Raw genomic sequence first — 27238 nt, 5'->3', positions numbered from 1 at the left:
CTTTATATGCTTTGGCAGATGGATGAATGAACAGCAAAAAACCATCCACAGCTATACAACAAGCCATGATATTGGGAGAGGAGGGGGAGTGTTCCTTAGTCCAGCGCAGTTAAGAATACTTTACTCTTGTGCAAGGTGCTAAAACCCTTTGAAGTAGCCACCTGTGAAGTGAGTTCAGACACTGTTAGTTTGAGTCAGGTGATTCCCTTAATTAGGCTTTTGGAAAATCAACTCGAGAAATTGAAGGAGGAGGTTAAACCCTCCAGTGTGTACTCAGAAAGAGTTTTCAGCACAGCCGGGAACCTTATCACCAACCGTCGTAGCAGGCGTCTTTCCTCAAAATGTGGAAAAGATGATGTTCATCAAAATGAACTGGAAATTCCACGAATAAGACCTTTACCGCCAATTGGGTCCAAAAAAATACAGAGGTACCTGTAATGGTGGATTCCAACAGGGATGAGTTATTATTGCGTGAGGATGATGTACATACTGATGTGGGTGAGAAATCAGATGATGATAGCGACATCTTGCCTCTGTAAAGCCAGTTTGTGTAGGTAGAGATCATTACCAGCAATGTCAGCTGCCTATTGGTAGCTTGTTTTGTGGGGGCCCAAACAAACCAATCACTTCAGCCACAATTGGCAGTCCCTGTCACTGAAGTGATTGGTTTGTTAAACTGTGTATGTCCTGTGTAATATATACAACAGAAGGGTGGATGGAAGGGCCCAATGACAATTCCATCTTGCACCTCTTTCTTTGCATTATGTGCTGTTTGGGGCATTGCTGACTGACATTTTTCATTTTATAGTTTATTAAACTGCCATCCTGTCTGCCACTGCTGTGTGGCAAATGTTTCACAAATGTCCTATATTTTTTTTAACTGCCGTGCTTTTGTGCCACTGCTCTGATGCTTGCTTTTTTTTTCATACTGTATTTATGTCAACTAAAATCACAAATAGATATACTTGCAAAATACTCTTATGCCTTTTTCAGCCTTGATTTGTCGATACCAACCTGGTTGCCTTTTTTCTTAAACTTTCATTCCAATGTATAACAACAGATTGGCTTGGCTTTCCTTGATCATAACAGCCATGTTTGGTCAGATGCAATTCAAGCACCAAATGAGGAGGATATTTTGTGATAGTATCTTGAGATGTTCTCCCCCCTCCCCTCCCATTCTTCCCATACATAATCCCAGAAGGACGATGATGAGAGATGTTTAGTACAAGACTTTAATAATCCCTCTGCTCCTTCCTGTTCAAAGCTTCCATTTTGTGTGCTGCCACATTAATAGTTCTTCCGTTCAAGAATTGAAATGGGCAGGTGCAACACTGGCATTTCTCCTATCAGTGGGAAGGTCCAAGGACAATTCCATCTTGCACCTCTTTCTTTGCATTATGCACTGTTTGGGGCATTGCTGACTGTCTTTTTGTGTAGACGACAAACATTATTGTTATAGTTTATTAACTGCCATCCTGTCTGCCACTGCAGGGCCATTCTCTTTCCTAGATGTTGGTAATTGAACTGCTATAGCCGCTGAAATCTTCTACATGCGGTTCATGAATGCAAAAAATATCAAGACATTTTCATGGCCATAGACACCATCTCCTGCATGCCACTTTCATTTTTAAAATATTCTTAACTACCAAGTTTTTTGGGTGAGCAAAACATGGGACAGGTTCACCCAGTTGTAATTATTAAATACTTTCTGCCCTGGCAGTCTAGTGTGAGCTTTCCTTCTGATGGTCCTGTTGATTTTAAAATGAACCTCTATATACCCCTGCCAGTACCTTCTAAAATCCTTCCTATAAACCTCTAAGGATGACGCTAATTTGCGTACGCAGTCATACAATAAATAGAGACTACAGACTCAGAACATGTGGTTTCCGAAGCACAAAGTATTATTCAAGTAAAAGTACAGTCAGTTACACGCTATGATCTGTGTATAATAAGCGCAAATAAATACAATGAGAGAGACAGAGAGAGAGACAGAGAGACACAGAGAGAGAGAGAGAGAGAGACAAAGAGAGAGACAGAGAGACAGAGACAGAGAGACACACACAGAGAGAGAGAGAGAGACAAAGAGAGAGAGACACACACTTTAGGTGCAAAAGGAAATATTACAGACTCAAGTACAGAGATAGACTTCAGACTAGAGACCCTCAGTACATACAGCATTCAGCATGGACTAAGAAACCAGTATTCAGGCACATGTATTTATCCCCCCCAGACTAAAACAGTACAAAGGGGAAATTTCCTACTGATGTCATTGGTTCCCAGAGGAGAAGCATATGTTACAGCACATTTAACAGGCTGATTCAAATAGACTCCCCCTGCCTCTAATAGCAGGGGGATCTTTCTAATAACACCTCCTGTAACATTCCAACAGCTAAACATTTAGTTGCTTGTAAGTTCTGCAATCCGTTACTTGAGTTTGCATGATGCGATCTCTCCACCGATCACACCGGGATGCTGTAAAAAGCATATGCATCAGAACAAGACTAAACATAACTTGCTTATCATGTATAATACCTTAGTTATCAAAAACCTTTATTTCTCAGCATTTAAACTAACTTAACCAACTTGAATCATACATTTGATGCTTATTGAACCTTATGAGTGAATATGAAATTTGTGGGTGATCAGGGTTTGGTATAAGGACGCTAGTTAACTTGGGACAGATGCGTGCGCATAAAACTACTTTTTCAGCGGTTACATACAAAGTCCTATGCATTCGCTGATATGCGACTAGTTAATAGCGCTCTTGTGAGTATCATTGTGTGTATGAGAAATGATGAAATAAGCGATCGCATAGTGCTATTATAAATATCGCTACATGTACTATATTGTGAGTTCACCTAAAATGGCGCTTAGGCGGCCATTCGCAAAATGGCGTCTTGCGATCGCATTTCTAAAATGGAGTCTTGCGGCCATTCGCAAGATGGCGTCGCTGCAATTGAATTTTAAACAACTTGTCTCAGCCAATTATTCAGCTTCGACAGTCCTGTGTGAGATGGTGCCCAAATCACTGTGGGAGGGACTTATATCATATCCAAAACCCGTGAAATCCAACACCAGGATGATGACGTTTTGCCTTGATGTTGAATCCAAGCCTGGAGGAAAAAACCCCAGCCGGGGTTCGGATCCCGTTGGATCCTCCTCCCTCATAAATTTGTTTCGGAACCCAAAACTTAAATTAAATTTACTACCAGTCAACCCTTCCTTTCCCTGCCTTCCCCTACATACATACTCTACCTCCCTTGGGCCACTTATCTAGTTCTTCATTAATGAAAAGTTACTGCCACTCTTGTTTCCTATATGTGCCATGTTTGAAGTTGAACTGCCACAGCCACTGAAATCTTCTACATGCAGTTGATGAATGCCAAGAATGTCCAACATTTTTTATGGCAACAGACAGCATCTACTGCATGCACCTTCTTTTTTGAAAAAAATTCAGAACCACCAGAGAGCTGAACTGGGGAAAGGACTCATGTGAATGAGTAAATGTTCTTTGTAAATGCCTCTCCTCCTCCCTCATAATTTTTATTCAGAATCCAAAACTTAAATTAAATGTACTACGAATCAACGCTTCCTTTACCTGCCTTCAACTACATACATACTCCATCTCCTATGGACATTGTAGTTCAGCCAGAGAGCCACAGGCACCTTTCCTCTGATGTAAACTGAAAATCTTGGTCCCATTATCCTCAGCAACCTCTGTGAGCAGAAGTAGACATCTATTTTCAGTGTGTACTATTTAGCACCTCCACAAGCAAGGCCACCGCATTTCTATTAGATGTATGAAAAATATACAGCGTATATAAGCTGAATAAATATTCAATCAGGATGTGGCACAAAATGTCTGCCCTCACTGTGTGTTAGCTCAGGTGATCAGATTTTAGGTGGTTGGTTCACATAGGATTGGACACAAGTGGGCTTCAGTGAGCCTGCTCCCATATACACTGCAAGCATCTCTGTGCAATGGTGCAGACACTGCATAATATCTTCTGACAAACTCCACGATTTAATAGAAAACCTTCTCCAGATCAAAGATGTCTTTCAGGAACTAAAGACCTTGATCCTACATTGATCCTCCCTCATAAATTTTCTTCAGAATCAATTTTTTTTCATAAATTTACAAACTAAATCCATAAACATACCCCATCTCCCTCGGACCTCTGATCTAGTTCTTGATTAATGAAAACATTCTTGGTTTCTCTATGGGGTTATATAGTTTATTAAACTGCCATCCTGTCTGCCACTACAGTGCCATTCTGTTTCCTAGATGTGCCATATTAGAAGCTGAATTGCCACCTTTGTGCCGCCCACTGCTGTCGCTTAGCTTAGTCAGCCAGCTAGCTCAGTACAACCTTTTGGCCTAAATTGAAAACAATATTGTGAGCTTTGAGGTGGTCAACATTTACTGGAAATGAGTGAAAATTAATATTATTGAGGTTATTAGTACTCTGGGAACAAAAAAAGCTCAAATTATGTGATTTTAGCTTTTTTTGTAAATTTTTTGAAAAAATCCAAAACCAAAACAATCCCTGCATTTTGACAAAACCAAAACCAGATGACGAATTAGAACCAAAATCAACAAAAATGGTCCAGTGAACATCTCTAGTGATAAGTATGTAACGCAGTTGTTGATGCTGGTGGCGGTTAGTCCACATGTGGTACAGCTTAACCAGTTATTAGATTTATTGGATCAGGTAGAACAACAAGTGGCAAATGACACAGGGATATCACAGGTGTAACAGTGGTATGCAGATTGTATGTATGCAGCCTGGAGCTCAGGGTGTTGCTGGGCCTTGTAGTGCATGGTCATAGTAGTGACTAATACACAGTTGGATGGTAGTGGTGATGCCCTGTACTATAACGGTGGTGAGTATACTTGCGGTCCAGCTATGTGGCTCTGTACTGTGAGAGTCTCCTAGGTCTGTCCGTTCTCATGGAACGGCAGGAAATAAAGACGCGCAAAGACTCCCTACATGTCAGAGCTCAGGTCTGTCTCACTGAGCTCCGTCAGGTCCCAGTGACTGCCGGCTCAGTCCTAGCTGACAGAAGCTGGAGGGAAGCAGCACAGGAGCGCACTCCTTCCAACACTGCTCAGCAGTGGCCCTGCCTCATTTTAATCAGCACAGCATGATTTCTGTGCGCAGTATATGTGATATTTCACATGCACTTCATTACCGAGTAACTCCACTTCCAGGAATTAGAGGTTGCAGTGATTCATATAGCCTATTGAGGGATCCCAGCTATGTTACAGATATTTAAATAGAATCAGCGCCCTTCCTGATCATTTACAAAAAAAAACAACAAACTTTGATCCTTTATTAGGAGCAGACCATTTAAAAAAGCATCTGGCAGCCCCGGCTTTAGCAATAGACTTGTTTCACCAGAATAAAACGAGTTACAGACAAAATGATTGCAGCCACGTAGAACTGACCGCAGACACCTGGGTGCCAGCCTCACGTTTCACTCCTCCTGATTGTACATTTATGAACCATGTGGTCGCCCAGCACTGTTATTCCGCTGCAAATACTTTTAATTATTATTCGAAACATCAACATTACGGTTAAATCCATCTGCAGAAATTGTTGGAGCAAAGAGTAAAAATGTCACCTCAGCAATGCGGCCACTCCAGGGACGGCCTGTCAGTGACATTCATCTCTTCCATAGTTGTCTTAAATGCTGTTCGTTTTCTCTATGGCTTTATTTATGGGCTTAAATGAAGCAGGGACTCAGGGTTGTGTCTATTACATGGGGGTACTTGTGTATGGGAATGTTTGCTTACCTTTGCCAAATTGCACCTACAGTACAGTAAAAACGCTCTTACCCATATAGGGGTCTAGTTACTAAGCAATGTTATGAGACAGAGTGAAAAGTGATAAGTCTGCGCCAGCCAATCAGCTCCCAACTGTCATCTGACAGGCTGTGTTTGAAAAATGACAGTTGGGAGCTGATTGGCTGGCACCTTATCACAGACTTATCACTTTTCACTGTCTCCTAACACTGCTTAGTAACTAGACCCCATAAAGTGCAAATGGAAGAGGCAGCAGACTACGGGTCTGATTCAGCAAGGAACGCAGTTGCTTATATGCACGTAGTTGGCCAATTGTTGCGTTCTGCATATGCATCGCAGTGCGCGATCCGGCCACTGTGACTGCGATCGCAGTGACTGCGCAGACCCATCGCGGAGTGATTAACAGGAAGAGCCGTGTGTGGGTGGCGACAGGCGTGCCAGTGCATTTCAACAGCGTTGCAGGGGCGTGCATAAATTATCCACTGTGATGCCATATGCAGCCTGAAGCCTCATAGCGAGCGCTGAAGTAGCAATTCCAGAGTAAGGTCTGACCTGCCTCAACTGTGCGTGAGGCTTCGATGGTACGCGATTGTACAGAAGTTTTCGCTAAACATTGCGGATGTGCGTGTAGGTAAAGTGGGCATCCTATGTAGTGATGCGGTGGTTAGCAATTACTATGGTTTAGCATAAATTCGTAGTAAAACTGCGTGCGTACGCTATATTGCGATCCTTGCTGAATCAGGCCCTACATCCGTAAATTTGCATACTATACGTAATAAAGGCGTAGTGTGTTTTTTGTTTTTTAGGGTTTGGTATATTTTGTCAACATTCATCTTGTTGTCATGAGAATGTCGATAAGGTCCATTGACCATGTCGACATTCAGCAATGCTGACGTGTCGACACTGATCGATGCAATTTTAACATGTTTATAATGATGTAAAAACAGTGGGTCTTGGTGTGCAGTGATCACTGATATTGGCTGTGCAGTGATGTATGCCAGGTTCAGCGGTGTCAGGTGATGCGGAGTTCTGTTGATTACGCTAACGCCTATACCTTACACTCACCCTATACCTAACCCTAACTCTAACTCTCCCCCTGCAGCCTATTTCTAACCAACAGCCTAACCATAATATTGGCATTCTACAAATGTGGACATATTTCATTTAAACAATGTCAACATCATAACTGTCGACTGTTTACATTTTGAATGTCGAAATTTTTTTTTGTAAATGAGACAAATTTAGAGCCCACCTAGAATTATGGCACTTGCCCAGAAACATCTATGAAAAGAAAAAAAAGTTTTATTATTATTATTATTATTATTATTATTATTATTATTATTATTATTATTATTATTATTAAAAGTTGTAACTGTAAAAATTATACCATAAATCTGCCTATGCCATCACTCATATACATCATACCTTAATCTTAAAATGTATCGTCCATCTTTAAATAAATTCCCCAAATCTGCAATATCCCCACTTACTGATTACTTTCTCCCTATCTCCTGGTTAATATCAGACCTCTGATCCAGTGGCGAATCTTACCTAGGGGCTGCGAGGCTGCAGCCCCGACAGTAAAATCTCCACTTCAGTGAGCCAGTGATGCTCAGATCTATGGGCCTGATTCAGAGCCGCTCGTAAGCGGCCGCTCGTTCGTTCCGAGCGATGTTTGCACAACTGCGCATGCGTACGGATCGTAATACGCATGCGCGAACCAGTCAGTGCGGCTGAAAATCGTTTGTTCGCTAAATAGCGAATGCCTGCTATTTTGAGTGACAGGAGGAGGCGTATGTGGGTGGTAACAGGGGAAGGTGCTTGAAAATAGGGAGTGGAGATCAGAACGCAGGCGTGCTTAAAGGTCAAAACGGCTGTTTTATGGGTGTGCATAATTAATACAGCAGCGTCATTGACCACGTCACTGGATTATTTTATAGCCAGAACTGCTCGCATGATTGCGGTAGAAAAAAACAACCACAAGAATAGCGAGCAGTTCATACACTGGTCGATGTACTCGATTAATCTAATAAATAGCGGACATGACGTAGGATGCGAGCGGCCAGGGGGCGTAGTTTCCCAAAAAACGACCGCAAGTTTTCTTCGCTCGTTCAGACATAGAGGCGTGAACAGAACGCAAAGAACGAACGGTTCATTTGAATAGCCACCCCTATTTTCTGAACGAGCGAGCACAAATAGCGTCCGGCTCTGAATCAGGCCCTATGTGCGGTGACAAAATTAAATGTCTAATCCTCACATGGTTGCCTTTGGTTGGACCCGCCATCTTAGTCGTGCACTCTAATTGGTGAATAATTCCAGCCATCCACCAAACAGTGTGTGAATACATCCTACCACTGTGATTGGTGGACCACTGACTGCAAGCTAACAGCTGCTGGCCACTGCGACTACAGTGCAGTCAGTGGTGTCTGTGACTATGAAAGACAGAAGATGCTATCCGACTGCTCTCATTGTATTTACAAACACAATTGGAGTGTCCTCCAGCCAGTCCTGGCTGTCTCTGTGGTCCGTTAGGGGAGGTCGGGTACTCAGACTTTGTGGTCTATTCATTATAACTTCATTTCTACAAAAGCAGGTGAAACGGAACATTATCACCTACTTTTTTTAGAAATTAAGTTTTGGAGCCATTCATCATAAAGGTAACGCAGGAGATATCACAGATATTTCCCACTTACCTTTCTCTCCCGATGTGGCCCGCTGTCCCAATACACTAGTGTGGAGACCTAAATTCATCAAGCTCTGAAAATACAATATTTATAGAGCTTGACTGAGGGAGCATTCGCCATCTTCAGATGGCGTTTGCTCCTCCACACCTGCTCCTTCCCTCTGTGTCCCTCTGTCCCTGCGTGAACTCTAGTTTCACTGCTCCGCATTAGTTTCACTGCTAAGATTCACTGCACCAAAAGAAGCAGTGAAAACATTCAGTAGGACAGCTGATTTTTATATCAACTGTCTCTATGGTGGAGCAATGATGAATTGCTGCGGCACTCGCGGCATCCATTCAGTGTCAGGAGAGAGCTGGGGGCAGCCCAGCTAGTGACACGCCTTCAAATAACATCACTTTGGGGGACGTGGTCTATGGTAATTAGACAACGCCCCCATTTTGAGTATTGGGCGCTATTAACTGAGCCGGTACAGAGTGCTCTGACCCCTGGAGCCTGCACAGGGTGCCCCGACCCCTGGAGCCGGCCCTGCGATATTTGTACATCTGTGTGAGAATGAGTCCTTATCTCTATACAAAGTGCTACAATACAGTGGCCGCGGCTCTTTCTCAGACCAAGTTCCTCTTCATCTGCAACTTTGTACATGTTTAAAACGAATTCCTGTGCAGTTAAAGTCACAGTGATCAAAGTAAAAAGGTAAAAGCATAAAATGTAGGTGAATGGTATTTGATAACATTACAATGGCAGCGGTAAGAGAAGTGGCGGTATGGCCCACTACAACCACTACATATGTTATATGTATCCATTGATAGATTTACCTCACCTTCCAGTGTCTCAATTTCTGCAGTGTTCTGTCCCACCATCGCGATTAGGGCTCATTGTTCTGATCTATAATCATGCTGTAGCGAATGCAGTAGTGAAAAGGTGATTGTGAGTGATAGGAGGGGGAAAAGGGGCAGCCTCACACCATCAGGGACGTGACCATGTCACCTTCATTGTGCACACACCCCCCCTCTATGTTATAACAAGCTAGGGATGGACATCGGAAGTGCACCATCAAATGATGGCCGGGTTTCCATAATCAAAACTGTCGATGTGATGGTAACTAACCGTCGCGTCAAAAGAATTCAATGGCAAAAACTATTTGATTTTTTATTTGATTTTGTGCATGCGCAAAAAAACCCTGTTTGCGCAAGCACAATACCCCAGCAGCGCGGCTGGCCGGGGATGGGACTGGTGGCAGGATCTGGGGCAAGACTGGGGGCGGGGCAGGGCGGGGCCAGGAGTGGTTCCTGTGCACCCGCAGTATCTGAGTCAAGGTACTGCCTCACATTCGGCTCCTGGGTGTCTCCATTTAGGCATGGCTGCCTCCCACAGGTCTTGCAAACATCGGAAAGCCGCCATCGCAGGGTGAAAACACTACCATCAAACCAAAAACATTGTTGAAACATATATGCCTACTCTCCCAAAAGTTGCGGGAGGCTCCTGATGTTCTGCACCCCTAGAAGAGTAGGCATAAGCCCCGCATCCCGCCCACTTCCTAGTGAAGTGGACAAGAGGGGGAGAATTTATTGGGAATTTTTGGTTCCGCAAGTAGGGAGCGGGGCTAAAATGACACGAATCACGTCATTTAGCCCTGTCCCCTACTTGCGGACACACATATCGCGGTCTTTTCCTGTGGTGCCTAATGACGTATAGTCCGGCCCCACCCCCCGAAGATGTCAGCAGAATCTCCTCTCCGGGCTTCTCCTAGGAAGGAGATTTACAAAGTCGGCAAGTATGGTTTGAAGCCATCGCGATGTCCATTCCTATGACAAGACCCATCTGTCCTGACCCTTGTTGGGAGGTATAGAATTACTGATGTTTAATTAGACCTGTTTGCGATTCCAGGCTATGTATTAGCAAATGTTCATTGTGTAATAGGGAACAGGTGGGTGGTGGTATACACAGAAGCTGCTAGCAGGGCATCAAGTGGGGTCTGTGAGTTATAAGCCATCATAGAGTTTGAATGGGTGCAACAATTATACCGTATGAACGATCGCAGCTGTTATAATGGAATCAATAATAGCCATAGAAGCATAGAGTAATATGGCAAAAGTTCACTTTACTGGTGTCCTTACTCCCATGTGTATTTGTTCATTTAGATACCTGCAACGCACACTGCGGAATAGACTGCAAAGCATATTGCTGTGATGGGACCTCGCCATACTGTTGCTCCTACTATGCATATATTGGAAACATCCTCTCGTAAGTTTAGATTTCATCTCTTCCTTGCTGTTATGTTTAATGCATTTAATAGTTCATAATCAGAAATATCATTATTCCCAGCTTTATTACCAACAATGCTAATTTACAGTTGACCTTATATTGCAATGAATAGTACCATAATATGCAACGCGCTAAGTAATATTCATGTAGCTTTCGCCCAGTTTTTTATGATGCTAAAGTACAATGTCAGATGTTCACTCAGCTATAGGGTAGCGCAGTATATCTAAAGTATAAAGGGAAACTAAAACCTTCATATAATTGTAATGATTGGACAGATTTGTTTTTGCATTTGTGTGGCCCTTGGATATGACAACAGATAAACTATTGGCTCTGTATGTGATACAATAGAATCTACACAGCAGATTTGCTGTCATATCTAAGGGCACCAAATATATACAGACTTCTCCTTCTCCTGGCTGCATTGAATAAAAGTTGCACTCAACAACTGACAATACCCCAGGATTGTTGTTTAGAACTTCAGGGTATAAGCACCATCCACTTATCTCTCATTTCTGTTACTTTCACCCACATGTGACCGTGTCCACCAGTAGCTTAATGTCACCCTGAGCCGGCAGCTACTCAGAGATCAGCACGCAGCATCACACACTACACTATAGTTATTCTTCCTCAATCAGCAATCAAATTCCCTAGCATACAGTGTTATTATAATACAGGCAGGTCTGAGACTGCAAAAACAATATTTCCCATTTTAAATTCTGTCGATCTGTGAAAACATTATCTACAGTCTCCCAGGATTCAATGCAGAAGTGTAACTTTGTTTTACTAATCCCAATAATACCGGCAGAGGTAAATGTACAAGTTACACTGCGCAGATTTGTGACACAACGCTACCATCCATCTGCTGCAATCCATCATGCCTGATGTTCAGTGAACTTTACTTCAAATGAAATTTCTTGTTAGAAGAGCTTTGCTCTGTCTGTCTTAATGCAGCAGACATTTCTGCACTGTAGAGCTCCCTACAGACAAACATTAACGAGTGGGTATCACAGGGCATGAAATCATTATGGCAACAGCAGGGCAATGCTTAAATCCTCAATTACCTTTGCCTGTTATGTTCAATTTCATGCATCTAATATAATCAGCATTCGAGGGAAGTCAAATCTCCCTGTTCTCTCTGGAGGTAATTTAAAAAGCGCAGTGCATAGTCAACGCAATTCCATGCATACTTGCCTACCCTCCCGATTTGGTCGGGAGCCTCCAGAAAATCGGGTGCCACTCCCAACCTCCCACAATTACCTCATGCTGAATCCAGTCATATTGGCCCCGCTTCCTGCTTCACAATGCCTGTAATATAGGCATTGTGTAGCAGGGGCGGGGCCAAAATGTTGCAATCGCGTGGCTCCGCCCCAACCACAAATACTCACAGGGAAGAATCATTTTTACTGTAAGCTAGAGAAATATATTTTTGAGCAGGCTTTGGTTCCATTCTTAGGGTACATCAACCCTCGGCAAGGCCAACAAAAGGACCCAGAAAAATTCTAAGCAAAAATGGCTTGACCTCAATCTTCCGGTCTAAAATCTACCCAACGATTCCTAGGCTTCACAAATTACTACAGAAAATTAATAAAGTGTGCTCATCTATCACTGCTCTCACTTACAAGGGTGATAACCCTAAAGTCTGCCTATAGGAAGCTGTTCATGCTTTCCAAAAGTGTAAAAAACATTTTGCTTTTGCACACATTCTTAATCGGTTGGATGTGAGTGCACTATTATTCCTTAAAGTGGATGCTACCTCCTTTGCAGTTGGAGCTGTATTATCTCAATGTCAGTCCAACAGTAGACTTCATCCTTGTGGTTTCTTCTCAAAGAAATTCTCCCTAGCAGAAAATAATTCTGGAATTGGAGATAAAGAGTTATAGGACATTAATCTAGCCTTGATGGGGTGGTGCCATCTATTGGAGGGATCAGATTTACATGTTAACTTTTAAACAGACCATAAATATCTTCTATATTTACAATCCACTCAGCAGTTGAGTCACCCCAAGCTCCTTGGGCACTCTTCTTCCTGCTTTCAGTTTAGTTTAAGCTGACTCTTTCTTTCTGTCCTTGATAGTTCTGACAGTGAAGATATTTTTGAATCCAAACCAATTCTGGAACTTGGTTTGGTTATCTTGGCTAATACCACCCCGAACAAAACCAAAGCTCAAGTTGGAAAAACTTATCTGCATGCTGAACTTCACATCTAGCTTCTAATTTGGGCCCACCAGTCTCACTTTTCAGGTCACGCAGAGTTAAGGAGAATCAAGAGATTATTTTAAGAACTTATTGGTGGCCAACAGTGATGTGAAAGAATATCTGCTTGCACCGTGTGTGCTCAAAATAAATCTCCTCTCTGTAAACTAATTGCCCCATGTTTTTCCTTAACCATTTCTTGGCTGTCCTTGGACACATTTTTTGATAGACTTTGACTTTGAGTTTCTTCAGTCTAGTGTGTTCAACACCATATGGGTAATTGTGGATCAATTTTCCAAAATGTGTCACTTTGTACCCTTTAAGAGACAATGACCATATATTTTGACTCCATGGCTGTCCACAAGAGATTGTCTATGACAGAAGTACGCAATAAACCAATACATTTTGGAGAGCATTTTGTTAGAACCTTAAAGTTAAATTGAATTTCTCAACAGCATACCACCCTCAGTTGAATAGGCAGACTAAAAGGATCAATCAGGACCATGAAAAAGTCATTAGAATTTATATCTCAGAGGCCCAGGACAGTTGGTTTCAGCTGCTTCCATGGCCAGAATTTGACCATAATAATCATTATTACACATGCCCTAATATGTCTCCATTTTGTATTGTTTATGGTATGCATCCACAATGGTCTGTGCCATCCTCATTTCCAATCTCTGAAGCTCCTGCTGTTTCTCAGAAATTCTCCAGGACCTGAGCAAAACTAAAAAAATTATCTCCTTAAGGGCTCTATTTATTAACATTATTTTTACTAAAATAAAGTGAAAAAGGGTGTTTTCACACCCTTTTCACATTATTTTAGTATCACCTGTAGTTATTACAGGGCAATTGGAGTAGAATTAGTAAAATTCTACTCCAACCCCTAGTATCACTTATTTTTAGTAAAGCAGATCGCATTTCCCATAATTGTAATGGGAAATGTGATCCGACCAAAGTTACTAAAAATAAATTGTAAAAAAATACCGGGGGAAGCCCTGTGATAATAACGCCACCTGGAGGTGGCGTTATCCAGGGTCTCCCCCGGTTACCGGGCTCCCACTCTGCTCTAACGGGGAGAGCAGAGGCAGGAGCCGGTACCAGTAATCAGCTATGTGGTCTAAGCAGACCGCAAGCTGATTGCTGTAAAAAAAAAGAAAAAAAAAAATGAAACATTTTTTTTTTACTTACCTGAATCCAGGGACCGGTGATCGGGCCTCCGATGATGGCTCCTCTCCGGTCAGCTGGTCTCCCATAGTACACTGGGGCCCGGTCATCAGGTGATTGGGTCCCAGTGCAGTATGGGAGATCACCTGATCGGGGAGCCCGGAGAAGATCACCGGAGGCCAGGAGGATGCAGGTAAGTGTAATGAAGGGAGGGGGGGGTCGCGGGGGGGGAGGGGGGTCGTGGGGGTCCGCGGCCGTGGGGGCGGGGATTAGCGCCGGGGGGCGGGGCTTAGCGCCGGTGGGGGGGTAGTACCGGTGGTCGGTCGGCGCATGCGTGGGCTCTTAGTCGCGGTATTTTTTCCGAAAATACCGCGACAGAGTGCGGATGGGATTCGCAGGGACAGAGCTTTATCGCAAGCTCTGTCCCTGCAAGGGATTTATAGGAAATTCCTGTGATATTGCCTGAATTCGCAATGCGAATTCACTCGGTAATATCACACTACAATCCGCATTCAATATGCGGATTGTAGTAAATAGAGCCCTAAGTCCTCTAAGAAAATCTCTACTGTTGGGAAGTGGAGCAAAGTTCCAAAGTTCAATCCTGTGATAAAGGTTTGGCTTTCGACATGGCATCTTCCTTTGAAATTAAAATGTATGAAGTTTGCTCCATGATTTATTTGGAATTTCAAGGTGTCTAAGGTGATTAATTCAGAAGTATTCTGTCTGGAACCACCTAAATCAGTTTAGATTCCTAATTTATTGCAAATTTCTTTATTAAACCTGTGGTGTTGAATCGATTTTTTACTTTTTAGTCCCATCCACGTCCTATTAGTGTACGAGTTCAAGGAAAATTTCAGATTAACAAGATTCTCAATTCCAAAATATCTTGTGGTGTTCTCTACATAATTGACTGGAAAAGTTTCAGTACTGACGAATGCTCTTGGGTTAGAGCTGAAGACATTCCTGCTCTACACGACGAATTCCAGAAAAAATATCCTGTCAAGCTGTTCTTGGGGTGTTTAGAGCCCCCCCCATAAGGAAGGGGATATTGTCATTTACCGGGTGGGGCAGTGAACTTCCGTCTAGTGTCCTACAGCCAGACCATGGTGGACATCTGCTGGGTCTCTGCTGCCGCTGATAGCTGTAGCAGTTTCCAGCAGTGATTCTGTATCTTGCTACGATCCTGTTGGCTCTATTTATTAACATTATTTTTACTAAAATAAAGTGAAAAAGGGTGTTTTCACACCCTTTTCACATTATTTTTGTTTCACCTGTAGTTATTACAGGGCAATTGAAGTAGAATTAGTAAAATTCTACTCCAACCCCCAGTATCACTTATTTTTAGTAAAGCAGATCGCATTTCCCATAATTGTAATGGGAAATGTGATCCGACCACAGTTACTAAAAATAAATTGTAAAAAAATACCGGGGGAAGCCCTGTGATAATAACGCCACCTGGAGGTGGCGTTATCCAGGGTCTCCCCCGGTTACCGGGCTCCCACTCTGCTCTAACGGGGAGAGCAGAAACGGGAGCCAGTACCAGTAATCAGCTATGTGGTCTAAGCAGACCGCAAGCTGATTGCTGTAAAAAAAAGAAAAAAAAAATTAAACATTTTTTTTTTTACTTACCTGACTCCAGGGACCGGTGATCGGGCCTCCGGTGATGGCTCCACTCCGGTCAGCTGGTCTCCCACAGTGCACTGGGGCCCGGTCATCAGGTGATCGGGCCCCAGTGCAGTATGGGAGATCACCTGATCGGCAAGCCCGGAGAAGATCACCGGAGGCCAGGAGGATGCAGGTAAGTGTAATGAAGGGAGGGGGGTCGCGGGGGTCCGCGATCGCGGGGGGCGGGGCTTAGCGTCGGTGGGGGGTAGTAGCGGTGGTCGGTCGGCGCATGTGCGGGCTCTTAGTCGCTGTATTTTTTCCGAAAATACCGCGACTAGAGTGCGGATGGGATCCGCAGGGACAGAGCTTTATCGCAAGCTCTGTCCCTGCAAGGGATTTATAGTAAATCCCTGTGATATTGCCTGAATTCGCAATGCAAATTCACTCGGTAATATCACACTACAATCCGCATTCAATATGCGGATTGTAGTAAATAGAGCCCAAGGGGAACTGAAAGCTCCATTTTGGGGCAGACGCACAGTACTGGTTTGTTAAGCATGTTATGTTTCTTGGTCAGCTTACACATGATGTCAGCTTGGTACCGTGTGTTATTGCCCTGCCTATATAAACTTACTTTGTGCACCATATTGGTGTCAGAGTATCAGGTCTCCTGCCAGTGCTCTAGCGTTACATCCAAGTATTGTCTCATTCAAGTCCCGTGTTCCGACCCCAATCACTTGTCTAACTTATACCACTTTTCCACTGACTTGAAAATCCCGGGTTATAACACATGAACATGCAACAACCCGGGATTTTCATCAGTGGAAACGGCTCCACCTAGGTCTAGTCAACCGTGAATCTTTCCCGGGTACCTAGTAGGGTTTTACACGGGAAGGACCCAGGTGAGCTTTAGTGTATATGGGTAACTCGGGTCGTCCGACCTGGGTCCTGTTTAAGGCACAGGGAGGGCTGCATTCCAGCGCAAGGAGATGATGTCATCACCAAGCGCTGACACTGCACCCGGATCAGCGCCGCGGTGCAAAAAGAGTTTGTCCCGCATCTGACCGGGTTGGAACTGTGGGTCTCATTCAGACCCGCTCGCGAGCACAGGACGCTCGCAAGTGGGTCGATTGTACCCAAATGCGCATGCGCACGACGGAGGGAGCTCCATCGTGCGGCATGCGCGAGACCCGGATAGCGACAGCCAAGCTGTCGCTCCGGGTCTCGCACCAAAGGGGGAGTGCTGTTGATGGTTGAGTGACTGCACGCCCCCTTTGGTGGGCGTGCCGGGGGCGTGGCTGCCAGACGGAGGCGTTCCCATGGGAACGCCTACCATCTGGGGCCGGCCCCACTGACATCTCTAGTGATGTCAGTGGGAGTGATTTTGGCTCTGATAGAGCCAAAATCACTCCAGGGCTTGCGGCAGCGAGATCCTATCACAGGGTCTCGTCGCAAGCCCGATGGTCGCGATGGTCTTGACCATCGCGACCATCATCATGGACGCTCCCATAAGCTGTGGGTGGTAACCCACAGCTATGAGAGCGTCCAAAAGGGCGCTCCAAATTTAAATAGGACGGCCCTGATTCAGAGCGAGCGCCTGTGTACCAAATCCTGGGTCAGACACAGGACTTTGGTGGAAAAGTGGTATTAGTGATTGTCTAATGGAAAAGGATACCCAAAAGGGTATATACAGGCGCTGAGATGAGCTGTTTTATTTAGCAGCTACTATAGTAGGGATCGTCACTCCCTAACACACATTGGGCCTGATTCAGAGCTGAACGCTCTGACCAGAGCGCTCGCTCTGAATCAGTGCCCTCCTACCTGAAAATGGAGCGGCCTCCTGGCCGCTCGCATAGCTGTGGGTGACCACCCACAGCATATGCGAGCAGCCAAAAAGATGGTCGCGATGGTCAAGACCATCGTGACCATCGGGCTTGCGACGAGACCCTGCGGTAGGGTCTCGCTGCCGCAAGCCCAGGAGTGATTTTGGCTCTATCAACATCGACAGCACACCCCCTTTGGTGCGAGACCCAGAGCGACGGAGAGCCCGTCGCTGTCCAGGACTCGCGCATGCGCACGACGGAGCTCCCTTCATCGTGCGCATGTGCAGTGGGGCAACATCGATCCGCTTGCGAGCATCCTTTGCTCGCGAACGGGTCTGAATGACCCCCATAGACAAGTACAACAAAAAGGTAGTAGCGCTGATATTGTCAATTACATATGATACATAAATATGGTACTATTAGTAGGTCAAAATTGATTTTTAATATTAATTCATAAATGACATATAAAAAGCAATATATAACTGTCACCAAATGGATCTACAGTATACATGCAACAGTAATAACAAGTGATCTCACCCACAACCTCAAGTCTGTATTGCCTATTCAGAAAGGCCCTTGATGGTATTAATTGGATTGACCAATAGATGATGGAGTTTAGCTGCTGAAATTCCGTTCTAGTTACCACTAGAGGAATGTCCCTTAAAGATGAATTTTCACGTTGCTGGGTCCTCAAATAATGCTGTATCCATAATAAAGTGGCTATATGTCATTTATGAATTAATATTAAAAATCAATTTTTACCTACTAATAGTACCATATTTATGTATCATATGTAATTGACAATATCAGCGCTACTACCTTTTTGTTGTATTAGTGATTGTGGGCCTGATTCAGAGCCACTCGTAAGCGGCAGCTCGTTCGCTCTGAGCGATGTTTGCCCAACTGCGCATGCGTATGGATCGTTATACGCATGCGCGAACCAGTCAGTGCGGCCGAAATTCATGTGCTCGCAAAATAGCGAATGCCTGCTATTTTGAGTGACAGAAAGAGGCGTATGTGGGTGGTAACAGGGGAAGGTGCTTGAAAACGGGGAGTGGAGATCCGATCGCAGGCGTGCTTAAAGGTCAAAACGGGCGTTTTATGGGTGTGCATATTTAAAACAGCAGCGTCATTGACCACGTCACTGGGTTATTTTATAGCCAGAACTGCTCGCAAAATTGTGGTAGCAAAAACCAACCACAAGAATAGCGAGCATTTCATACCCTGGTCGATGTACTCGATTAATCTAATAAATAGCGGACATGACGTAGGATGCGAGCGGCCAGGGGGCATAGTTTCCCAAAAAACGACCGCAAGTTTTGTACGCTCGTTCAGACCTAGAGGCGTGAACAGACCGCAAAGAGTGAACGGTTCATTTGAATAGCCACCCCTATTTTCTGGACGAGCGAGCGCTAATTGCGTCTGGCTCTGAATCAGGCCCAGTATTCCTGTGACCCAGACCCCGGATTGCATTCCCATTTTGCACCTTTGCTTGTGAAACTGACCTTTGGCTAGTCCTATCCTGCTGATTCTGTGCCTTTGACCCTGACCTCTATCTAATGGTTCCATACCACTTCTGCATTCGTACAAAGTCACCTCTTGGGGGCAGTCAGAGGGCCATGACCTGCAGATCTCTAGCAGCAAAGTCCATCCCACCTTGCGGTGGTTCCTGCCCCAACTCTGCCAGAGAGCTAACCCTAGTATGACTGCATCCAACATCTCTGAAGTGCGACATAATATTACTTTAAAATAGCCCGGGTCTCGGGCCGCTGCTGTTTAACACAAAGAGCAAGCTATCTACTATTACCAGAAATTTCTGTCATTAAAAGAAAGGTAAAATAAAACTTTAGAAATGTCAGCTGAGATCCTCCATTAGGAAGTGTGATTTAATACCATAGTGTGTGCTCAGCGTTATTAAAGTTTAAAAGCTAAAACATTAAACCTGGGAGGAAAATGAAGCTAAATAAAAGCATTTCTCCCCATGACAACACATATACGGGTTCTGCGGCTTTGCTGAACACCTTAATGTCATTTATTTGTAATATTTGCTTGCAGAATGGGAACTGAAAGTATTCTCTTTTGGCCGAATAATTAAAATCATCAATAAAGCCGCTAAGTGAGGTATGTGTTGTTTCTATGGGGGGGGGTTATAGCACAATGTTCTTTATTGTTTTGTCGTCAGTACAGAGCCTGATTACTCAGCAGAACAGACCCAGCTCCTTCCTGTATAACTCTGACTCCAGTGTTGTCCCAGAATTGCTATCCCTCTGTATATTTCCCCAGGGGTTCATCCCCGTTCTGGTGTTTGCTTTGGAAATAGTCATTTGGTCCTCTCCAGCTGCAGAACCCTCACACATGGCTGTTTTACAGTCCTTTCTCTCTCTCTCTAGAGTCAATGACTTTGCTGACACGACAAAAGGTTAAGCCCTGGAGCCTGATTATGGCCCTATGAGTGTGATTGCTATGGGACACGGTGGTATATACAGTAAAAGGGAGAGATGACATTGAGCATGACTACAAGGAATACACACTTATTATTCCACATCTGCAGGTTCCCCTATTCAGAACATATTTATTCTCTATGAAAGAAAAAACACAATTTATAACAGTTTAAACAGGGGCAAAGGGCATAATTAGCACCTGACAAGCTATAGAAAGAAGGGGAAAGAAGGATTTCCAGGCAACTGGAGACCCCCCCCCCCTTGCAGTGCTGAAATGTGCATATAAAATGGCTTTAAAAGTTTATTTTCAAATTAAACAACAAAATACTCCTTTCCCTAGATTCCAAAAAGGCATTCGACCGCCTAAATTGGGATTTTTTGAATGCGGTTCTGTCGAGGTTTGGATTTCAGGCAGAGATAGCGACATCTATCTCAGCACTTTATAGCTGCCCCACGGCCTCAGTGCTGAGTAATGGTTTTACATCTCCAGCCTTACTAGTCGTAGACCATACGGCCGCCTCTGAATGAAGCCCTATATTCTCACCCCAACAATGGGAGTCTATATATTTAACTGCTCACCACTTTTCTAGATGCCATAACCATCTGGAAATGCAATTTAAATTATTACAGAGGCTTTATTTTACGCCGGATAAGCTACATAAAATTTGGCCTACACATTCGAAATTTTGCTGGAGAAACTGTATGGCGTAATTTCATATTTACCCTGCAGATTTGTCTAAAACTGATAGTTATGTATTAGGCCATATATTTATTGCTACCAGAGCGGCTATTGCGCGGAACTGGAAATGTTCTTCCCCTCCCTCCCTACATAAAATAAGACGCAAAATCCATCATGCTTTTTTAATGGAAACTCTAGGAGTACCATATTCTCCCTCAGCTTCTTCCCCCCATATTAAGTGGTCTAGCTGGCACAAATTCACTACTAATGGAGAAGGTGCATCACTCCTTCTTGATATTTAGGGACTCTGTATATTTTCTAGTCTCTAGGGGTTTTCTTTCCCTTTTATATTTCATTTTCTATGTTATTGTTTTTGTAGCTGCTTAAATTTGAGGTCTGTAATTTATTTGCTATTGTTCTTTTTTTCTAGTTTATTTATTATTAAATGTATTGTCGGATATATTGATCTGGACATTGTATCTGATTCCCTTCCCCCCTTCCTCTCCGTGGTTCACGGATTTATATTCTAATAAAAAATATTGATGACAAATTAAACAACAAAGTGAATTGACTGTGGAAATGTGGAGGCGTTCCCTTCATTTGTGAGGGTTCAGATACCAAACAGTTCCAAATAAATAAGCACAAACATAAATTTCAAGAACACATAGTACACTGTAAAGTCTATATTCAACTTATCCTAAAATAGATAATAAAGCACCAAAGACTGACATGCCAACTCTACCGCAATGTCTGGGAGACTTCCCAAATTTGGGAGAGTAACCCAGCCTCCCCAGTGATATGGACAGTCTCGGGACTTGATGGTGTGATTGACAGTGTAACTCGTCATCTTAGCCCATTTACTGCTGTTCGATAGTACAAATTCCGGCATTGTGCAGTAGGGGACGGGTCCGTAATGATGAAATTCTTGGCGTGCGCCCCCTCCTCCAACTGCTAGAGAAGTATAATTGCAGTTGTCTAGAAACATTCGAAGGATAATAGTTTGGCTGTATATCTTTTAGCCACAAACTGTATAGCAACAATTGTACTTTCTCTTCAACATATCACCAATAAGTAATAATTCTAGAATAGATGGCATTGCCTATAGTGCAAAAGCTCCAGACAGTTACGCTTTCCGAAGCTTGCTACATAGCGGCACATCACAGCCCCAAAGAATACTATGGGCACTGCTGTGCCGCAGGTCTGCAGGGGATAGCTCTGATATCCACTGCGGACTCTCTTTAATATATATGGGGACTCATAAGTTTTATTACATTAACATCGTGTCCTTAGGAAATCTACCACATAGAGCACAGTTAGCTAGAATTATTGGGAACTACATTTCATTCCACAAAAGTAAAAATTATGCCACTTCCACCACCCAAATTCTCGCAGATGTCAGTCATCCCTATTTTTCCGGCAACTTTCAGGACAACAGAAGCGTTTGGCTTCCACCTATCCTGTTTTGACGCAAGCATCCATCCTGCATCCCGTCAGGCCCTATCTCAGAGGATGCACGCTGTGACCATCAGTCTAGTCTCCTGGAATCGTTTTCATCCCGACCTACTGATCTTTAGCTATGCAAACATTGAGCAAAAATGAATCATTGGCCAAAATTTCCACCCGAAGCTCCTCTCCCTGAGTATATTGCAATACTGTTCAGTGTTCACAAAATACGCACTATAGCGCGTATTTACGCACGATAGGCAATGAGGGACTCACTTTTTAAAAATATATGGGTCCCGAAGGACACGCTATGAGCGAGCCGCAGTAGTCATCCAGTGACTTCCCCAGCATCTCTCCAACCAATCAGCGCGGGCAGCAGCATCTCCTTGTCCAATGAGGAGGACGCCCGCCCCATTCCCAGCTCGCCACCTGCTAGACACTCACTATACACTACAGCAGCCAGGAGATTCAGGGCCTGATTCAGAGCCACTCGCGAGCGCACATCGTTTCCAATTGGCTCGATGTTTGTGATCTGCGCTGCGTCCGGCGTGCGCATGCGCGAGCCCCGGTGAGCGACTGAAGTTCAGTCGCTATGGGGCTCGCTACAAGACGGGGTGGCTGTCGATGGTGAGTGACACCTCGCCCCGTTTTGTAGGCTTGTAGGGGGGGGTGGTTGGCCAAACGCAGACATTCCCTTAGGAATGGCTGGTGTTTGGGGGAGGACCTACTGACATCACAACTAATGTCAGTAGTGGACTTCCTGCTCTGTTAGAGCAGGAAGTCCACTCGGCCTTGCGGCAGCCGAGACCCTACCACAGGGTCTCGTCGCAAGGCCGATGGTCGCGATTATTGAGACAGGCTCCAGGCCGCTCGCACAAGCTGTGGGTGGTCTCCCATAGCTTTGCAAGCGGGCGGAGAAAAAAAAAACACTCCCACAGACCTCGCGAGTGGCTAGCGCCGGAGTTATAGACTCTGGGCACTAGAGTGTGCCCACAGTCTATAGTGTATGCACAGTTCACCGGGAAAATGACTGTGGCAGCCATTTTCCCTGTACTGTGCATGCGCAAATGATGGGAGAATGGCCGCCTCTGCCATTTTCCAGTCTTTTTACAGCGCCGGATGCCCGCGCCGACGTGGGACTCCGGAGAGGTAAGTATTATTATGGGTGCAGGGTGTGCGGTGCGGGGGGCCCCCTGGACCCAGGGGCCCGTGTTCTCCACATACCCTGCACCCATTATAGATACGCCCCTGCACAGTAGTAGTACCCTACCTGCCTGGCTGCTGTACTTCCCTAAGATCCAGATGCTCGCTTACTGTCTCACTCAGCCAGCCTTTGCCTTTCCCTCTGCTCATCTCTGGGGGCTGTAGCTGCATGCTGCTGGTGGCAAGCCTGGCAGTCAGTGGCAGAGGCTCCTGTGCTGGGGCTGGGGCAGGCTGGAGCTGGATGGGTCTGGGCGGTGGACCCGGTGACCCTCCTCCCCCTCCTATGCACAGTCACTCTACTTTCTGATAGTGTGGGTGGGTTCACGTGACATAATGACGTCACGCGGTACTTGTGCAGTGCTCATCTGGGAGCGTTTTGACCAGTCGGATTTCCTGAGGCAAAGGGGCCTCACAAGGCAAGCTCCTAGGTTAACTTGCGGGAAATACGGCCCTGGCTGTAGAAGTCACTAATGTCACAAAGAGGGGTCAGGACCTGGAAGACCAAAGGGTGCGCTATGCTGCTCACTGGTGGCTCCTCAGGATGCAGAGTGACATTCCAGGCAACCTGAAAGCCAAATACTGGTTCCACCGGGACAGCAACAGTCAGTGCCGTCCCACTTGGCCTTCTGCTCTGGGTTGTGGCACCGCTTACAAAGTCCCAGCTATGGCCCTGCCCATGTATGAATCAATAATATATAATAATGCACAATCTACTAGCAAATTAATAAAATTACTTTAAATTAAGTTTACCTTAAATAGTTAAGATTTTGTTTTGCGCTCTAACAGATGTAGCCGTGTGTGGTATGTTATTTATATATAAATAGAATACAGACTGTACTTTTCTGACTATAAAAATAAATACCCTCTTGGACCTTGAAGAATGCCTTTGTTGTTTTATTGAGAAGTGAATCTGTTTGAAGATTAAAAGTTTTTGTTATAAAATTGTCACATCAAGGCGTGTGGTCTTTTCCCAATTAATCTTGTGGGACGTTTTGTGTATCTTTCAGATGATTTTGGTTATGTTTGGGCTTTTTTTGTGTATTCAGTTTATAGCTAAAGATTTTTTTTTCCTAAAGACTACGGAATTCATTTACTACCATTTAAGTCGCCATTACTTTCTACATCACTATCAATAAATTGATGATAATATTGTGTGACTCAGGGCCCCATTTAACAATGATCCTTAATACCAGTGACATATTTTGTTTAGAATGGCAGTGATATAAACTGGTATTCATCATAACCCTCCAGCAAAGCTCAGCAACGTCCTCCTCGCCGGCGGGGTCTTCCGCTCACCTGCTGGCAACATATCGCTGCCAACGACGGGCTACACTGTCATGCACACGCGCAACGGTCAGTCTGCGCATGTGCATGACTGATTAACCTGGTGGGTACCTGGCAGAGTCTGGAAGGCTTCGCAGAGGCCAGAAGGACTGCTACCCATTGCTAGAAATGGGGACCGCATCGCGATGCACTAACAAAAAGCAGTAATCTTAGATTACCGCTGTTTGTTAAATGCAGAAAGGATGTCATAACCCCTATGGCGAGTGCTAAAGGGGTAATGCATCCGCGCCTGCCCAGTCTGTGTCACACCTGTTTATCTGCCCCTCCCCTTTAGAATGTAAGCTCTTACGAGCAGGGCCCTCTACCCTCTTGTGCTTCTCTTTCTCTCCTTTCATATACTTCTTACTCCCCACTAGGGAACCTAACACTTGGTTGCTTTGCTCTGTTGCTTATCTGGGTGTTATGGTCGCTAATGTACTTATCCATGTCCTTGTCCTGTATTGTATTGTACTGGAAGCAGGGCCGGATTAATAATGGGGCGGATGGAGCTACAGCTCCAGGCCCACCTTGAAAATAGGCCCTCAGGATCCCCTGCAGTGCAGACAGTGTTGAAAGGAAAAAAAAAGAATTACCTGTCAAGAGTGTCTGCACTGCACTTGAAGGATCCGGAGCACCGACCATTCACCGTCCCCCCTCCCCACATCTGCCTTCCGAAGCTCCGTTCCATGGCCAGCCAAATAGTCTCTGCATGCAATCCGAAACTCCGTACCCATGCCAACGAAGCCCCGCCCCCATGTAGTGCTAAAACATCCCCGTGTGTTCCCTAGAAGCTCTGGTCCCCGGGTCATCCCCCAGTGCCCCTACCTGCCTCCCTCGGCAACTGAGTTCTGGGCAGGCGACAGGGGGGGAAAAAGGGGACACATGTACCGTGCCCCGGCCCCCCAGGAATCTCAGTTGCCCAGTTCATGTGTCCTCATTGCAGGGGCACAGTGACGGAGAGGGAGGCCGGGCTGCCGGCAGCCTCGAACAATATAGTCTGCTTTGACCCGGCGCACGACGTCACGCCGCTGGGTCAGAGGAGCCAGGTCCGAGCCGCCAGCATGCTGCAGGTAAGTGGTGCTCTCTCAGGCTTCACACACACCCTGCCTGCATGCTATGCACATACAGTTGATCGGCGCCGCATGACGTCACGCCGCTGGCCGCACCATCAGGCCCAACATAAGAAGTTAGCTCAGCTCCGTGAAGGCTACTCGAACAATCATGACTGAGCTTATCAAGGAAGTAGTGTACACGTCCAGGAGTCTCAGTGTATCAGTGCAATGCCTCCCTCTGTAAGTGCACTGCCACTGATTTTAATTCATTCTCTGTTACGCCCTGCCCCCTCTTTGCTGTTCCGACCTCCCATCACTCTTTCTAGATGCCCCCCCCCACTCTCCATCCGTCCACCTTTTACTCAGTCCTGCCACCCTCCCCTTGGCACGTCTCTCAATACAGTAAAAAATGGTGTACTTTAATCGACATTTACTCAGAGGAAAGGGAGTCTCTCCCCAAAATGTTGATTAAAGAACACCATTTTTCGCTGCTTTGTGAGACTCCTTTCTACTATTGCATATATGTTTATATGTGTGTAAATAGGCCCTTCATCAATTTCAGCTCCAGGCCCATGTGGACCTTAATCTGGCACTGACTGGAAAGTCCCTGGCCAATTGTTTATGTACTTTGTAAGGCACTGCGGAACATTTGTATATAAATACATGATAATATTATTAATACATTGTTAAATAGGGCCCTATATTAGCAGCACGATGAAATAAGACAGATTATTAAGAGTGAGAATTTATAGTCAAATAATCATTAGCCTTTACTTATATAGACTCATAAAGAGACTACATATTACATACAGTACCTGCCGTATGTACTTTAGGCGGATTATGATACAGACACATTACGCACAATCACATGAAGTAGAAAAGTAAAGATAACTCTGCCCAAATGAGCACCATTTCGCCATTCCAGTGCATTCCTACGTACTTGCGGACCAATTTCCATAATCTAAAGTATTACAAACCTGATTACACAATGTAAAATGGTCCAATACTGCACAGAACTTTTGGGCATACTTGCCTACTTTTGAAAAAGAATTTCAGGGAGACTGTGAAAGCAGCACCTATGAGCGCGGCGCTAAAGTGGGCGTGTACTGCTACATCTGAGAGGCGTGTCATGAAATTGACTTACATCCAAATGTAAACGAGCCCAAAAGCAGTAATATCTATGTGTTGATGAAAACACACTGATACTTTTCAGAAAATGCCTGTGGCCATAGGGATCATTGTGCTTTATAACCAATGCAGGGAAATGATACTAATGATCCCATTTGAATGTATATATCTCTGTTTTTTAATATAACAGCTTCATAATGAGGGTAAATTGTAATCAGGGAGATTACTGGACTCTTCAGGGAGACAGGGAGATTGCTGCTATTTCAGGGAGTCTCCCGACAATAAGGGAGAGTTGCTTCAGGGTAATATTTTCATAAAGTTGGTGCAGGCGCAGAAAATCACAAAGGCTCTGGCCCGAAAGATGGCCACCGGCACAAGGTATTCAGAGGAGGTGCTACTGTACACACAGGTCTATTCAAGATGTATTAC

At 44.7% G+C, this 27238-nt stretch overlaps 1 protein-coding gene across 1 annotated transcript in view; it reads left to right on the top strand.

The window, feature by feature from the left end:
- The window catches only part of CYYR1 (cysteine and tyrosine rich 1), a 90952-nt gene that overhangs the window by 32882 nt on the left and 30832 nt on the right, over positions 1 to 27238 (top strand). Inside the window, exon 2 of the mRNA XM_088481689.1 lies at positions 10632 to 10734. Within this exon, the coding sequence (XP_088337815.1) occupies positions 10632 to 10734 (103 nt within the window). The remainder of the gene's footprint in view (positions 1 to 10631; positions 10735 to 27238) is intronic.

The sequence above is a fragment of the Taudactylus pleione genome, unplaced genomic scaffold (genome assembly GCF_031769625.1).
Source record: "Taudactylus pleione unplaced genomic scaffold, aTauple2 ptg000276l, whole genome shotgun sequence".
In the NCBI taxonomy this organism is placed as follows: Eukaryota; Metazoa; Chordata; class Amphibia; order Anura; family Myobatrachidae; genus Taudactylus; species Taudactylus pleione.
The sequence above is the reverse complement of the archived record's forward strand: the minus strand, read 5'-3'. Positions and strand labels throughout refer to the sequence as shown.